General features: G+C 40.0%; 1 protein-coding gene across 27 annotated transcripts in view; it reads right to left on the bottom strand.

The window, feature by feature from the left end:
- The window catches only part of LOC119176963 (uncharacterized), a 351,479-nt gene that overhangs the window by 249,311 nt on the left and 84,681 nt on the right, over positions 1–17,487 (bottom strand). For 18 of the 27 annotated variants that reach the window (XM_075878291.1, XM_075878315.1, XM_075878316.1 and 15 more), the window contains exons 1-7: positions 17,207–17,416; positions 15,200–15,301; positions 12,675–12,773; positions 6,783–6,980; positions 6,536–6,721; positions 3,437–3,535; positions 1,107–1,205 (exon numbers count right to left, since the gene is read on the bottom strand). In XM_075878291.1, coding sequence (XP_075734406.1) covers positions 1,107–1,205; positions 3,437–3,535; positions 6,536–6,721; positions 6,783–6,980; positions 12,675–12,773; positions 15,200–15,301; positions 17,207–17,401 — 978 coding nt within the window. In that variant the 5' untranslated portion in view covers positions 17,402–17,416. Of the gene's footprint in view, positions 1–1,106; positions 1,206–3,436; positions 3,536–6,535; positions 6,722–6,782; positions 6,981–12,674; positions 12,774–15,199; positions 15,302–17,206; positions 17,417–17,487 lie in introns of those variants that run through there. The other 9 variants (XM_075878307.1, XM_075878295.1, XM_075878310.1 and 6 more) reach the window with 1 other exon arrangement.

Raw genomic sequence — 17,487 nt, 5'->3', positions numbered from 1 at the left:
TAGGACAAAAGGGGTATTGATTCCTCTAACACTGTACTCCATTGTAATTATTTTTATCAAACAAAATTTACTCAAACTGAACCAACAGAACACAGAAAAATCTCTTGCGTACCGGAAGCAGTTTAGAAAGCACACCAAGGTTCCACTTTATTTCGGGATTGGATGCTTTATGATGTGATAGGATGAACACGGGGGGGGGGGGGGGGGGGGGGTAACAAACCCAAATAAATGAAATACTTTCCACCTGACATGCTAACCAACAAGAATGCTGTCATTAAAGTTGCTAAAAAAGAAATGTATTACATTGAATACAGAAGTAATTCAAAAGACAATGCATCTATTTTACACACCACATGAAGAAAAAGAAAAAATGTTTAATTTTACAGGTTATGACATATTGCAAGTTATTATGGGTTGCCTTCGTGAGCCCATTGTCTAATATTGAAACAGCCACCAAACAATAAACTATCACCACATCACAGTCACTGAAGGCCCCCGGTGAACCTACGAGACCAAGTATGCCAGAGCTGATACAAATGAGCATGCTGTGCGAGTGGGTGGTGCACAGCGTGCTTTCCTAGTTTCTGGCACCAACACCATGTTCGAGGGTGAGAAACAACTGGCGCGAGCAAAGTGTATCATGTTGAGACAAGAGCCATCTGACATCCAACTGACAGCCCTGCTTGCCACCACAGCATGCCTCCTTACGAGGTATTTACAGTGCACAAGGCCACTAAGACCCTCCTCTCTTGCGTTGCTTCAACATAGACTCACCAAATAATCTTATGTAGCTCTTGTGAGTGCACACATTCCCCTAAAATAATGTATTAAATGTCTGTTATATTGTCCTCCTATCTCTGCCTACAACCATTAAAATTGTCAACTTGGTGTACTACTTCCTGGCTTCTTTATGTATGTGCACTGTAGGATTCAAAATAAGCTTTGTCTATTAATCAATACTTGCATTTTTTTTCTCCTTCCTCATTTAAGTTCTACACTTCTCAACTATGTACACATGCACCAACTAGCACAGCAACGTCACCTACTGTTGTTCAAGCTTTGGCTGCTCAACATCATGCTGTCCCATAAGAAAGCACTTGACTTACCCTGGTGGAGGCATCAATTTTCGCTCCCTTTTCAAGTAACAACTTCACCATGTTGCTTTTTCCCCATTTTGCAGCCACATGTAATGGTGTTATTTGGTGCTGCAAAAAAGTAGCATCAAGAAAGTGTCAGAATAAGATAACTTAGTCATTTCTCCAGATAATAAGCCGACATAGCATCACCCCTACTCTGCATGTACTGCATCATAATGTCTGCAGGTGAAGTACCACATGAAACGGGACAAAGCAGAGAAAACGCAAGAAAAAAAACAGTCAAACAGCCAACTTCCGAAATATCAACCATAGCAAATGGGCCAAATTAGTTTGAGTAGGTCAATGTTCAAACTAGAAGTGCTTAAAAAAGTATTACCACTTGTTTTACTTTTGAAGAGCCTTTTGTGAATTTTCATGAAGAAATAGGCTGAATTGACCAATAATAACAGAATCGATAGTGGCAAGAATGATAGCGGCAACAATATTGAAGCTCAATGACATTGAGGGATACTGATACATCTTGGAACAGCTGAACAATACAATAAGAGAAAATGAGAAACAGAAAGAATGTTTTGTTGCGCGAAGTGAAATACGGAAACCAGAAGGAATAGACGGAGAGAATAGAGCGTTACTAGCAACACCATATTTATTTTCTAACTCGGACAGCTTTTAAGCCATAATCGTCAGGCGGACAGATAAGCATGTGGGATCACTCAGATAATGCTTGACAATGTCATCTACATAAAAGAAACGTAACAGATAAACCACGTATCACCGCATACGCAGGAAACCAAGCTCTTTGGGTGACAATGCGATCGAAGGCTTGCGGATACAAACATCTAAAAGAGCATCAATAAGTTCTGCTTCCAGGAACAAACGAGTCAACTCATCTTTATGCCGACCAACAGTGACTGTATTCTGGAACAAAGGCCGGCAACTACATGCACGAACGTGAAGAGTGTGAAAACCTTTTGGCGGCAGTTTATTTGATTTCTAACTGTGCTTTTTCAGTTGCTCATTCACACACCTACTGGTTAGGCCAACATATTTTTTTTTCACACCGATAACAGAATAAGATAAATAATAAAGAATATGCACTCAACAAATATTTGCGTATGTCTTTTTATGTACACCATTCTTTACCCTCGATATGAATTTGTCATTACACAATTTTCAAAGTTTATCCGGCACTGAAAATACCACCTTAATATTGTCCTGAAACACCACCTTCTTTAGGTTATGTGACAGCAGGTGAACATAAGGAATTACGGCCATGCGTCTCATTTCTGCCATATAATTAAGATTTATAGAAGCTTTGGTCGACAGCTAATGCACATTCAGGTCAATTTGTGTGCAAATACAGTGGGTTTTTTCGCCCACATGTGCACCATCTCTACCACATTCATCAAATCAATGCAATACAAAATGTACATCCTTTATATGGAAAGAAAAAATCTCACAGGTATTTCTCTATTTAGACGCAGGCTTTGCAGGTACCAGCAGAAAAGTAATAGCATGGACATAACAAAAAGCGCAAAAGATAAAAGGACACAAACAAATGCTAACAGGAAGCGAGATGGCAAAGCTCATAGTAGCTGGGCTAGTGCCTGAGCAAAAACAAGGCTTAGTTCAATACAACTGCAATCTCTGAATTGCATCAGTTTTAGCTACTAGCTACACAGTGATGCTGTAGCACCTTGCAAGTATAGGTGGTGCTTATTCAGTTTTTATTACTATCCATTGCTTCATCACCTTTCGTCCAACACATCGCTAACCTCCTTTCTCTCTCTACTACCTCACGCCTTTCTTTTCTCTACCAACACCCACATGTATAAAACCGAGGACATTGTAAACTCATTCACATGATCTGTCTAGCCTTTCAAATTAACTTCCTGAAGCCATGTTCTCAAACACGGCTACAGGTAATACAAAAATGAAGCCAAGGGTAATTAAATGGTGACCACTGCACTCCGCCAAATGCACTAGCTGATATAAACGCATTCCACATCTTTCAACTGTGTACCACAACAGAAATTGAACATCCAGACAAATTTACAGCCCAAGTCACTTGTTTTTAGGACAACCAGCATTTATCATTGATTGAACTACACACTTTAGATCATGAAATAACTGCATCTGACAATGAGCAGTCTTGTCAAAATTTTGCAACTTCTAGACTGCCTGGAACAAAAAAAATTAAGGCACAAGTTGTAATAAAAATAAGGTCCCCACAATGCAAAACTTGGAAAATACCGCTATGGAATTATTATTCTCCTTCGCCCTGACACACAAAAATTGCCATGAGATCACTAGATCAAGCATCATTTCAGCTTACTCACCTTAGCTGGAAAGTTAACATCAGCTCCCTTTTCCAGTAGGAGAGATGCAATGTTACTGTTGCCATAATGGGCAGCTATGTGAAGTGGAGTGAACCCACTCTGTAATATCAGAAAATGTGAACAAAATCAGTGTTATTAGGCCAAACGTGAAGCAGTAGATTCTGTATTGGGCAGAAAAAGGAAAAAGAAAATAAAATGTTCCATTTCATTATTGCTGCTGTTTTTTTACTCTCCCTTTCTCTCCTGCTTCTTTACTCACATGAGCTGCACAAAATATAAACCCATGTCTTTGAAGTAAAATTGTGTTTTTTTGCTTTTTTTTTGCATAATGTAAGCAAGGCATCCAGGCTTTGAACTAAGGATTCTATTGCATCCAAAGTGCTCCGAAATCAGGAAGTATAAGAAACACTTCCATTCACTTTTACCATAGCCCTGGGGTGCCCTCAGTACAATATAAACTAGCGAGATACCACAGCAAGTTGCTTTGGTCATATATTTAGCCTATGAAAAACATTTTTTTTTATAATTTGATACACTAATAGTAGACTAATAATAGACTAATAGTAGTAAAAAAGTCGACCAGCCTGCTTGAAGTACTGACTCCTGCTTGAACAACCTATATATCACATTGTGCTTTAGTCAGTCTGTTTTCACCTGTATTTTGGATATTTTCAATAGGCAGTACATACAATCAGTTCTTATCGGAGGTCTCATTAATTGCATTAGACACATCTATTAATTACCAAAGATCAACTTTTGGAAGCTTGACCTAGCAGCTCCTCAGCTTACGAGGGCATAAGAGCTTTTCTGCAATACTTGAAAGCTCCTTGAATGTAGTTATGATGTACCAAGCTTGTGAACGGATCAGACTCATGGCTTCAATCTCTTTCTACCTTGTTCCCCTCCACTTGTGTAGGGTAGAAAACTGGAAAGACAAGTCTAATTTCCCACCCTTTACTCCATTCTCTCACTCTACTTATAACTTAATAATCTGATACTTTAAAAGCTTCACATTTTATTTCAACTGACATCAAGACTGCCACTCGAGGATGTTCATATGCTTTTGTAATTACCGTATATCTATTACATTATCTCTGCACTGTGTGGGACCAAATAAGTATGACTAATAATGTTTAAGTGCACAACCAGATGAGGATTATGAGGAACACATGAGACACATGTCTTACTCATGTGCCCAAATAGCCACTTGGCAAAACAAGCACATCTTTCCCAATGGCAGTCTTGTGATCATCTACACTGACTCATACTGTGCTTTTGAAGTTATGTGATGAAAGAATAATGAAAACTAATACTTTTACTTTAATACTTAAGCTGCAACAGTAAAATGAAATAATTTTTGCAATTAAAACACCAAAGCATGCAACCTATTCCCGTTTTTATATAGCCGGAAATTGAGATTTCACTTTGCACTACATCTAGCCATATAGAAATGTTATGGTTACACAAAACTGCCGTGTGTGCTCCTGTCTCTGTTTATTACTAGCCCTGGAATTTCTATCTTCACCTAGAATGCTGACTTTCACTACATTTACTTTCACACACCCCTCCCCCAAAAGAAGACAGCTTACCAATGCCCAGAACTTGACATTTGTGTCTGATATGTATTAGATAAAAGCCTCACTGTACATATTGACATTATCCCTGTGTTGACACATTGCAAAAGTTGTCAATTATGCAGGCCTGTAGTCCTGAAGACATTTCATAGCTAGAACTTTTTGTAAGAAAAAAATTCAGGCAATATTCATGCTGGGTACATCATGAACTGGCCAGTGGAAGGAAACGCTTAAGAACAAGCAGCTTTGTAGATGTGGTTTCAGATTACTATAAGTGATATATGGCACTTGTAATAATATGTTTTACACTATAATATTCCACTACAGTCGAACCCAGATATACTGAATCTGAATAAATCGCAAACCAGCTCAACATGTTTGTTATTCTATATAAAAGGCCACAGGTATTATACTTCACTGCTTTCAAACTAGTTGTTTCAGCTATAAGTAAGCTACCCTGCATTCCAAGGCTGTATCGCAGTAAAAATAACTAAAGCAAATTCATCATTATGGAGCACAAATACAATCCTGCTGAAGCATGGAAAATTTGGCTGGTTGGCTGAAAATTGTAATGGTGGTACAAAGAATGCATCAAATTACAATATATGGTGTGAAAATGCACACCATGAAAACCATTGTGCTTTGTGTCCTGCCATGTCATCATTTTACACATTTTATTTCCTGTTACAAAGACCTCAGCTACGTAAACCATCTAATTTGAGATACATATACACCTTGCTCCTTTTTGTTTCTTGCATATAATTTCCTTCAATTTCAGCACATTGTTTTGTTATGTTCAGATACAGCACCAGAACACCGTTTCATCAGCATAAGTATCACCAAGGTGAGAAGCGATTGCAGCATCGTTAAAAATCTCACAAGTTTCTATATTGATAAATGAAGGTAAGGATTTATTGTACAGTTCTATACTTTTGCAAGGGATTTCCAAGAGAATGTAACAACAGTTCGATGTAGACAATGACTCAATATAACAGGTTCACATGTATAAAATTCTGCTACATGTTTCACTATACTGTAGGATGGCACACATTGTTGATATATTCTACAATTTTGGAATACACTGCAGTATTCATTTAAGAAAAAACAAATGACAGTTATAAATGCAAAAGGAAATTCTGTGGACAATAACATAAGTGGTCAGACTTTTGCCATCCACAATGATTTCTTTTGCATGGCATGCAAATTTCAACACTTCAGATATCAGATGAAAGCTGTGTAGATGATAGAAATCGTGAACTTTCTCGTAGTAAACACAAAACGTTCAACCAAGCACATAATCTAAAGTAGGCCGATATTTTTAACTGAATTCAAGGTCAATACGCCAATTACACATGAAGGACATTATTAATTATAGCTGTTTGTTTCCTCACTTATATTCTAGATTATGTCAAACCAAAGGCTATACCTAAATTTCTCCCTATGTAGAAGAGCTTTTTAACAAGGACTGCACTATAAGAAATGTATTCAGAACAGCACAGCAGTGAGAAGACAATTTAGATGAGACCTTAGAAGTGACATCAGGATTGTGTTCACTGTGTAGCAGCAAGGCAGCTGCTTTGCAGTCGTCCTTTTTGGAAGCAATGTGCAGCGCTGGTAAGCGGACTTTTCCCCGAGCATCATTCTCGAGAAGAACAGCCACCACCTTGTCATGCCCCTGTTGCAATGCCACTGCCAGGGGGGTAAAGCCATCCTGAAAGAAAAAAAAAAACAATCAGAGCACACCCACTTTTTAAAGTTTCGGCATGCCTTACTTCTGTGGCGAGGCTCTGATTGGCGCCATTGGCCAGGAGGAAACGAACCACTCCATCATGGTTCTCCTGAGCGGCCATGTACAAAGGTGTGAAGCCATTCTGTGACTGCACGTTGACATTGGCTTGCTTCTGCACCAGCAGCTTCACCACCTCTTCTTGGCCTGCCAGCGACGCTATGTGCAGAGCACTGTTGCCTTTCTGTGAGAAAAAAAAAGGAATAAAAGGTGTAAATGAAAAAAAGGGGCATTTTCCGGAGACTGATATGCATCTGGAGAAATCATTTTTGCTAATACTGATAATAATAATAATTGTTGGGTTTTAAAGACCCAAAACAACCATATACCGTAAAAACCGGAATATAGGTCGAATTTTTTTTCAAAGAGACGCGATGAAAAGTCGACCCCCGTCTTATATACCGGTCATTGGCAGAAAACTTATGGAAGTCTTGCAACAATGGGTTGACAAAAGTCGGTAGGCTCCATTGCCATCGTGAGCATCAGCAACAGCATCGTTGGGCGGCCGCGACGCCCATTTTGCGTTTTGTTTGTCCCGATTGCGAAGCAAGGGTGGCTGCGGTGGTTTTGCGCTGTTTCATTATCCCCATCTGAGGCTATCTCCTTCAATATGAGTGGCAGCCGACGTCAGTTCACGATGTGCTTCAAGAAAAAAGTCATCGAATATGCGGAAGCCCACGGCAACCTGGCGGCACAACGAGAATTCGGCCCGACGGAGAAGAGCATCCGATACTGGAGGAGCCAGAAACAGCGCATCATAAGTTGCAGCAACCAGAAGAAAACGTCGTTTCGTGGACGGACTGCAGTTCACCCCGAACTGGAAACGGCACTCGTCGAGTTCGTACGGGAGCTGCGCGCAAGGTCGCTACCCGTGACAACGGAGTGCATCCGCGTGAAAGCGCTCGAGATTGCGCGCGACTCGGGGCTCACGAGGGCGCAATTCAAGGGCTCGCCATCGTGGGTGCGCCGATTCATGAAGCGGAAGGGCCTTGTTCTGCGGCGGCGTACTTCAGTGTGCCAAAAACTACCCGCAGAGTTCGAGCACAAGCTTGTGGAGTATCAGCGCTTCGTCATCGAGCTTCGTCGACAGCGTTGCTACATGATGGGCCACATGGGCAACGCTGACGAAACTCCGGTCTGGTTCGATATGCCATCGAACACGACTGTGACCGAGAAAGCAGCGAAGCAAGTGAAGCTATTGACAACGGGCAACGAGCATTCGCGGTTTACCGTGATGCTCGCGTGTACAGCAGACGGAAAGAAGCTGCCTCCTTATATTATTTTTAAAAGGAAAACGCTACCGAAGGAGGACTTCCCTCGGGATGTGATCGTGAGGGCAAGCGAGAAGGGGTTCATGAACGAATCCCTCATGCTTGAATGGATCCGGCTCGTGTGGAACCGGCGACCCGGTGCCCTTTTTCAACGACCGAGCATGCTGGTGCTCGACTCTTATCGCGGTCACCTCACGGCCGATGTGAAGCGATCGCTGTCCGATGGCAAGACGGATCTTGTTGTCATCCCCGGGGGACTGACATCTATACTCCAGCCACTGGACGTTGTGCTGAACAAGCCGTTTAAAGGTCGCGTGCGCGAGCTCTACAGTGAGTGGATGCTGGGAGACAATCCCAAGACCCCCGCTGGCCGCCTACGGCGTCCACCGCTCGCAACCGTTTGTGGCTGGGTGTCGTCAGCCTGGAAATCCCTCCCGGAAGAGATGGTTCGCAAATCCTTCCGCAAATGCTGCATCAGCAACGCGTTAGACGGCACAGAGGACGATGCACTCTGGGACATCGCTAGTGAAAAACAAACATCATCCGACTCGAGTTCGGATGAGTCCGAGTAACTTCGTGACCTCCTAGCATTGAACAGTGTCTAAATAAAAATGAATGTTACCACAGTGCAGCTAGTTGCGTTGCGTTTTTATCAAGGTAAGGGTGTGCCGCGATACTTTGCGATTTTTTTAAATTTCTTTTTTTACGATTCGAAGTTTTGGGGGGTCGTCCTATATTGCGGTCCGACCTATAGTCCGGTTTTTACGGTATGACTATGAAAGATGCCATAGTGGAGTGCTCCGGAAATTTCAACCACCTGGAGTTTTTTACCGTGCACCTAAATCTAAACACACAGGCCTCAAGCATTTCCGCCTCCATCGAAAATGCAGCTGCTGCGGCTGGAATTCAATCCTGTGACCTGCAGGTCAGCAGCCGAGTGCCTTAGCCACTAGACAACCATGGCTGATTTGCGAATACTGATGATAACAGAGCTTGTAGTGTGTACTGTGTATGTATTTCACAAGTTATAAATTTTCTTGTAAATGAGCTTAATATTATACTGAACTGCATTACCATATTTATTTGACCACATAGAAAATTAAGTTTATTAAAAAAATTATACCTTATTCAACATAAGAAAACATTTTATGCTTCTGGTGTGCACAATAAAAGTAAAAAAACTACATGAAAGAGAAATATTCACTAGCTGTAAATTTAAAATTGAGCTCCAGGCCTGCCTTTGAAAGACTAGATAATTGCTTTTGTCTGAAATTGCCCAATGAAAAAAGTTTGAATGACTTGCACTATACATTTTACATTTTTCAGTATAGATTCAAAATTTTATTTAGCTAGCTAATATTAAGAACACATTTTAGTGCAGTATAATTCGTCATATGCTTCTACTGTGTCCAGAAAGAACAATGAGTCTATCCTATATCATACGGAAAACAGCACACAAGGCCAGGACAGTAAAGCCACACATACAACCACATGTAGAGTGGCTGTATGTGTGCCTTAAGTGTCCTGGTCTTGTGCACTGTTTCCCCTACGTTATGTTCAACCAACTAGCCGACCAGTACACCCTACTCCATCTGCACTTCACTACACAACTTAGTAAGCAGAATATGCAGATGTCTCATAACCATTCTGCCATTCTCATCGCAAGGTTTATATATATAATAAGTACTCTATCTGAAGTTTAGCTAAGCAATGCATTATATATGCAGAACAAGCATGGACACACACACACAAATATGGGGATTTAAATGCTAGTACAACTATTCAATTTAGTTATGGCTATGAGCTGGCAGGCAGCACCTAGGTCTGCCAAGCACAGGTACACACAAGAGAACAGGCATAGATTATATACCTACATTTCACTTCTTGCTACCCAATAATCATATTTTCTTTTCAGAATGTGAAGAATTTGCATTAGCGAGTAAGTGTGCTGCGACAAGTGCTACACTTCACTAAATATTGAATGGTAATTTAGTAATGATATCAATAAAGAAAAATATCTATTCTTCCGCTTCAAGCACACACCTTGCAGCCAGGATGATTATCTCATTGTTTATAAGCTACCAAGCGATTTAGAGAGAATCGATTGATTGATATGTGGGGTTTAACGTCCCAAAACCACCATATGATTATGAGAGACAACGTAGTGAAGGGCTCCGGAAATTTAGACCACCTGGGGTTTTTTAACGTGCGCCCAAATCTGAGCACACGGGCCTAAAACATTTTTGTCTCCATCAGAAATGCAGCCGCCGCAGCCGGGATTCGATCCCGCGACCTGCAGGTCAGCAGTCAAGTACCTTAGCCACTAGACCAGCGCGGCGGGGCAATTTAGAGAGAGAATCAACATGTGCAAAAGAAACAGGCAGTGCTTATTCTTGGTTGCATAATTTTAGGTACAGTAATAAAGTTAATGTTAAGTGTTTAATATTCAGGAACTATGGCAACATTTTTGCTAGTCAACACTTATTTGCAGTACTCAGCTATGGGTGGGCCCACTAGGTTAAAAGATTCAGAATTGCTACTCCTACGATTACACTTCTATTTAGTTGTGAAAGGAAAAACTGCCATACACCTTTGTTTAATAATCAGTTATAAATAAAGTTGTATTCATGTGTACAGTTATAATTATGGAAGCTTCCAAAAGACTGCTTGGAGGTTTTGACAATCAATTTTCATGTGCACCTTCAGTTTGTAAGTGCATGTGCAAGTGTGTGTGTCTGTGTACATGCAGTAGGAAGCCTACCAGTCAGAGTGTCAGAACCATGCAATGGTAATATGAAAAAAAAAACATTATTCAAGCACTGAATGCTTACTTCATGAAAGTACTGTACCATTGCTTCTTTGGAAATTGTTGTGACATGTCACTTTTCGGCACTTTCTGTACCAATTCAAACTTATGATTTTTACCTAAATCATGAAGAATACGCTCAATTCTATCACAATGACCCATAGTGTTTTAATTTCCACAAGCATGTCATGACACATTCTATGTGAACATAAGCCCCTCAGGGGACTTCCAGCACATAATAGACATTTTTTCATGAGCATACACATGACCAAATTAACCACCAATAAAAAAACCGCCAGGCCTGAGTGGAACGCACAGCACTGTCTCAGCAAAAGCTGGAAGAGCAGCATTTCAGAGCCTTTTTTTTAGCACTTTTTGGGTAGCTACTGCAAGCACGCCTGCAGGTTACCCACTACCCCATAAATAATTGTGTAGTAGGCAGGCATTCATATGCCATCCTTCGTCATTCTTCGAAGAAGTGTGGTGCCTGCTACACACTTGCGACGAACTGTGCAATTTTTTTTGTGTGCTATGCTGACTACGATGAAGAATTATGCCAGAAGATTTTGTTCCCCGCAATACCCCACAGTGGGTATGCGCCACAGTTAATAGGTGAACAAGATCAAGCTTTCGCAAAGGATTGGAGCATTAAACAACCCACTTGTTGCACAATTCACATTATGTAACACCTGGTTGTTCGTTTGGTATCACCCCCCAAAAAAAAAACGTTTTATTACTCATATTAACCAGATTCCTTTCCTGACATCAAGCCTGCCTAAGGCCAGTTTGCAAAGGATGTCCAGGCACCGACGTGGCTCAGTGGTAGAATGCTGGGCTGGCATGCCGGGGACCCGAGTTCGAATCCCGTTATGTACGTTATGTTTTTATTCAGTTTTTTTTTCATGTGGTAGTGATTAGGAGAATATTTGCAGAGTGCACCAACGTAAAAATAAACTAAGACATTCAACAGAAAGAATGAAGAATGGCTTACTTATCTGGGAGTATTCTAGGCAGGTGCAAATTCAGATTAATGCCAGCTGTAATGTCAGTGAAATACGTATAGGCCTACAAGAATTTCTAATTTTAATCTAGAATTGATGCTCACAAATCAGCAGAGGCATACATGAAGACTGTCCAAAATTGAGCACACTCTCCAGTGGCTACTGCAGTGACTGCCCCCAATTCATTCCAGGATTGTTAATTAATTGGGATCTACAATACAGTAATATGTGTACTGGGTCCACTTACTACTGCCAAAGTTCATTATTACTTACTCCTATTCTACTACATATGATTATTCTTGATAAACACCTAGCATACATTGTAATAAATGAAATAAATGTTTGTTAGCAGGGGATCGAAGGACAGAATAGTATTTAGAAGAAGCATAAGAAAAAGTTGGTGGCAAGAAAAAAACAAGGTCACCTTAAAGTAGCAAAGTATGTCGTAGCCATATCTCAAATAAGATCAAAGAACCGATGAAAAGGACAGGATAGGATGACACATAAAATTATCAAAAATAGGAAATCAAAGTAAAAGGACACAATGGTAAGATGCAGGAGCTCCCAAGCCATGAGACATGGTCACAATATGTGCTGCATGAGCGCAATAATATTTTATCAATATATTTCTCCGACTATTAACCACACAGAAAAGAAGAGAAAGGAGGACAAAAAAGCAGTGAAATATACATTAACTGTAATTACAGTAAAAAACAAAATAGTAGTAGTAGCTGAAATAAACTAGTATCACCAATAAACACCTATAGCTGATTGATGCCACGGACATCCTTGATACATACCTTCGTGGTAGCATTAACATTAGCTCCACGCTTGAGCAGTTCACTAACCACGTTGACGTGGCCTTCCTTAGCAGCCAGATGAAGTGCATTGAGCCCATTCTGCACGCAAATTCAACACAATACTACTTTAATTCTGTTATAGCACAAAGTGAAATACTAGTACAATTCACTTTTGATATTGTAAATTCGAAAGCTATCTTGAGTATTAGAAGGCACAGTAGCAGGCTTCAGATTAACTTTGTCCAGGTGAGTGTCTAACAAGCACATATACCTCATTGAACTGCTCATTCTAGGCATTGATCTCGCTGCAGTGTGCACTACCTCATGCACAATATTGCAGTGTTTTAGCTGGTAAGCCAATCCATCAACTTACATAGTTGAAAGCATTATCTTCATTGCTTCGGTGCCACACTTGAACTTCATTGTAACCAAGTCACATTCAACACAAAAATACCTCTGCGATATCCAATATTTGCTAAAAGCATGTACCTATACATCAATATCGGTAACAAAAACTTGCCCATCAAGTCTGTGCAGAATAAATGCAAGCATGATGCCTACAATAGACCAGCAAAGGGTCTACTATCAATTTTAATGATCTGTCAGTGATTTGCTGTGCAAATATGGGCATATGGGAAGCCAAATACTATAGTCGTGCTTTGCATAGTCATCAATGCATAATCATGCAAATGGTGTGATCCTATCTGATTGTCATTCAAGTTGAAGTCCCTGGTCAAAACACACGTGCATGTGCTGAATGTGCCATTTCCAGTGCTTCCCAAGTATTATATATTTTTGGTACAAGAATAGATATCTTTGTTGAAAATGAACAAGTATTTGCACAGTAAAAATAGATGTTTTCTGAGATTTTGAATTTCAGTTTCATAACACAGCACATCAAAGTAAAAGGTGGCCAAACAATTTTTAATTATTTTGTCTGATAATCTTTAATTCTGCATTCACTATATCAAGGTTGTACATCTAGAATACAAAGAGTACCGTGTGACAAAGCAGCTGCATTAAACTCTATATGGTGAAAACTAACTTGAAATAGAGTACAAGCTATACATAGAGTGTGTCCCCGTCATAATACCTAGGCTTTCAATGAATGCTAATGCAATCTATGACATGTTGATCAAATAAAAGCACTGAACTTATTGGTAATCTTCCACACTCTTGAATTGTCCAGCATCTCAATGATATCAATGAACGTTTAATAATGATTGGTAGTGAACATTATAGCATGATAGCTAATAAATATTGCAAAGCTATGTGTGATGCTGCAAGGTAGATTATCATGCTAGAAGAGTGACTGAAAGAATGCTATAAACACACACACAACCACTTTGCTATTAGCACTACCACAAGGTAAGACACAAAATCAAGAGAGTCGATTCTGAGTGTGCTTTAAGGTGATGAAATGACACAGTGCAAGATGACCAGCACGGTGCAATTTCACACATTCTATTCCTTCGATCCTACAAGCACAAATAGAAGCAGGGTCCAATGCAGAGCACATGTGTGTGGAAGAGGTAGTGCAATGCAAACTAACAGTATTGTTCGTCAGAAGAGTCTTAATATTTTATGATTTAAGCTTAGCCAAAATAGAATATTGTGTGAGAACACAGACAATTAGTTTTATGCAATGAATCAATTACACAGAAGCCAAATAATACACAGAAGTGCACATGGTCACTGCTTACAGCAACACATTCATTTTATACCATGAAAATTGCATCAGGTTATTTAAAGTTCAGCAAAGCTAAAGGGCCAGTAAACAACCTCGAGGTCCGAAAATTGTAATGAAGAGAAATATGTGCACTTTTGCTTTGTGAACATGCTGCCGCTAGATTTTTGAAAATGCGTAGTTACAGCGGTTAGAACATCATTTTCAGTAGATTTCAAATTTTCACGTGGCCTCGTTACGCTTCTCCACAGTAAAGAAGGGGAAGGCATAGCCACCTATCGTGACTCCGCCCACTTTGAAAACGTTACACGACATCAGCGATACGTGATCAGTGACCAAGCAGGGTTTACCCATCTGAGCACGTGTCATAGTGGCGCGGGAAGAAAGCGTTGCACGAGGAGCAGCCTCCCCAGCGCTAAAGTTACGAGACGCCTCTTTATCGCAAACACTTCCGTTTAGGCAATACCACCTCTCCCTGTAGTGTCAGGCTCTAGCAAATGGCAGAGGACAGCCCGAGAAAATGACAACGAAGACTGCGCGGCCAAAACAGCATCACTGCAGGGCCAACGCGCCGTTTTGTAGGACAAAGGATCAAGCGACACGCTCAGTGGTACAAGATGGCCATGGGCTAGTTTGTGTCACTGCACGTATGATGGGGATAGGTCAGTAGGAAAAAGGTGCGGGAATTGTTTTTCATAATGGAGGGACTGCGTGATGCGCAGTGTTGTAATATGTGGAAAATGTGATTGCCACGGTCTACTGTACAAATTGTTTGTGGAGTGAAAAAAATGTCGAAGTCTGTTGACTGGCCCTTCAACAAGTCCTGAAATCAGCTTACTGCATTGCTTGTGTTGATGTCTATGCTGCCCTTGAGGTAATCCAACACCTTTTCCAGGTTACCAGCACGAGCAGCCCGTAGGAAGCTGGCGTTGCCATCAGTCTACGTGAGAAAAAACAAAATATGTAAGAAAACCTCGTGCACTGAATTAAATCATATTTATCCATGCTGAAATGGCACTTGAGAAACACTTGGCAAAGCTTGAGAACTTGACCATTTTAAGCAGGAACCACGTGCAGGCTGCTAAACTGAAAGGGCTTCTGATGACAATATTAGATATAAAAGTTGCTAGAAAAGTACGCATATGCTAAACATGCTTTATCTTGAGCTCCTAGCCCTGCACATATAATAATTTACACCGCAATCAGAAAATATGTTGCTACTCATTCAAGCCTCTAGAGGACAAAGAAGCGAAGATCTTAGAGCATAAATCTTCCTGCCCTTTTTGTATCTCATAATATAGTGATGATTTAAACCAATCATCTATTAATTTGTGCAATGCACATAATTACCTAGCCTGAAAGTACTTTCTATTGCCACTAATTACAACAGAATAAGAACATATATATATATTAAGTACATTTAATAAAAAAAAAGTTAGATATCATACATCATATGCCATTTTGGAGCAAATGATATCTCGGCAGCAAGCTTAAGAGTCAGCTGTCAACTTCCAAAACCATTTAATATATAACATCTCATATCATCATAGGTATGAACAGCCCACGTTTCACTGCACTTAACAGAGACTTGCCTTTGCAAGTGCTAATAAAGTACCTGTCCATTCACTTTTTTCTCCCGTACATAATATAAGCACCAAAGTTTATTCACTTGTTTGATGCCCTCGGGCCCTGAGGGTATTGAAATAAATAAATAAATGAATATCATTTGACTAACTCTTGAACCCAAGACTTGATTATTTCTGCTACCCCATTTTTTCAATTGGACATTTTCAACATTCTGTCCATAAGGAGCCTCCTAACCTGCACAGTAGCTTTTAACAACTTCCTATAGAAAATCATATTGATGAAGAAACAAATCTTCTAGTTTTGTGTTAGTTCTTATTAAATTTCACCTTATCTAAAACTAAGCAGCCAATTTTTTTCTACTGAAAGTCTGCACACTTGTTCACAGATATGCACTGCATTCAGCCCCTGCCATTTATTGATACTATGTAGCACTCTGAAAAAATGTCAACGGTCACTGTAATATGCATCAGCTTTCTATTTGTAATATTTAATACTTCTAAATAATTAGCACTTATTGTTAATCACAGACCATGTACAAGAGATAATAAGGTAAACTACTTGAATAATAAACTTAAATACACAGTGCTAATTTATAATCATAAATAAATGTGGAATAACAATAGCCTGATTCTCAGAGCCACTTAGCCAATGAGATGGTCAAATTGTCTCATCAACACAATGTACAGGGTTAATGTTTCCACATAAAAACTCTAAATAACCTGGTTCTAACAAAGAGGTTCAGAGTAGCTTTCAATCAGTACAATATTACCCAGCCATAAATTACGTAATGGAAATTATTTATCAGCAATCATCAAATGTCAGCTTCAACATAAATAAAATTTCATGCAGCTTGTAAGATAGATAAGCATGCAAGTAATAAGCATTCAAGGAAAATCTACCGATGTATGACGTACATAGCCCTAATGATGCCATTATATCAAGCAACAAATGAACAGTAGAGTTTTATACCAAACCACAAGAGATCAACATAATTTTCAGACCCCCCCTCCCCCATAACACATAATGTAAACAGTAATAGCACATTTGTGAAAGTGAAAGAGATACTAACACCTTCAAATTTTGGAAGCAGGAATACTTGTACAAGCTAGCAAAGGTCAGTCGTGAATACATCATGTGAAACACGTGCAGAGTTGGTGCTTACATTTCAAGTGCATTGACTATCTGTAGAAAAATTATTCTTTATGTGAAATCATCAAACTCACAGATCATTAACTGCAACGGTAAACTATAGTCTCACCACTACATGTGAGCACTCTTCCAACCCTTCGTTGATGATTTCTGGTTGAGACACAGGCAAAGCTTCCAGGTGAAATGAACCTCCACGCAGATAACTCACAATAGCAGCCACAGAAGAGAAAACAACGTACATCCATCCATACAAAGCAGAAAGCACAACACTATGGCCTGGATTCTGAGACTCGCCTGCATCCATCTCTGCTACCAACAAAGCAACTGCTCAAGGCAAACCCACACAACAAAATGCCTCAAGAGCCAGCGCAGGGGCAAGCCAGCAATGTC

This window comes from Rhipicephalus microplus, chromosome X (genome assembly GCF_043290135.1).
Source record: "Rhipicephalus microplus isolate Deutch F79 chromosome X, USDA_Rmic, whole genome shotgun sequence".
Classification (NCBI taxonomy): domain Eukaryota; kingdom Metazoa; phylum Arthropoda; class Arachnida; order Ixodida; family Ixodidae; genus Rhipicephalus; species Rhipicephalus microplus.
The sequence above is the reverse complement of the archived record's forward strand: the minus strand, read 5'-3'. Positions and strand labels throughout refer to the sequence as shown.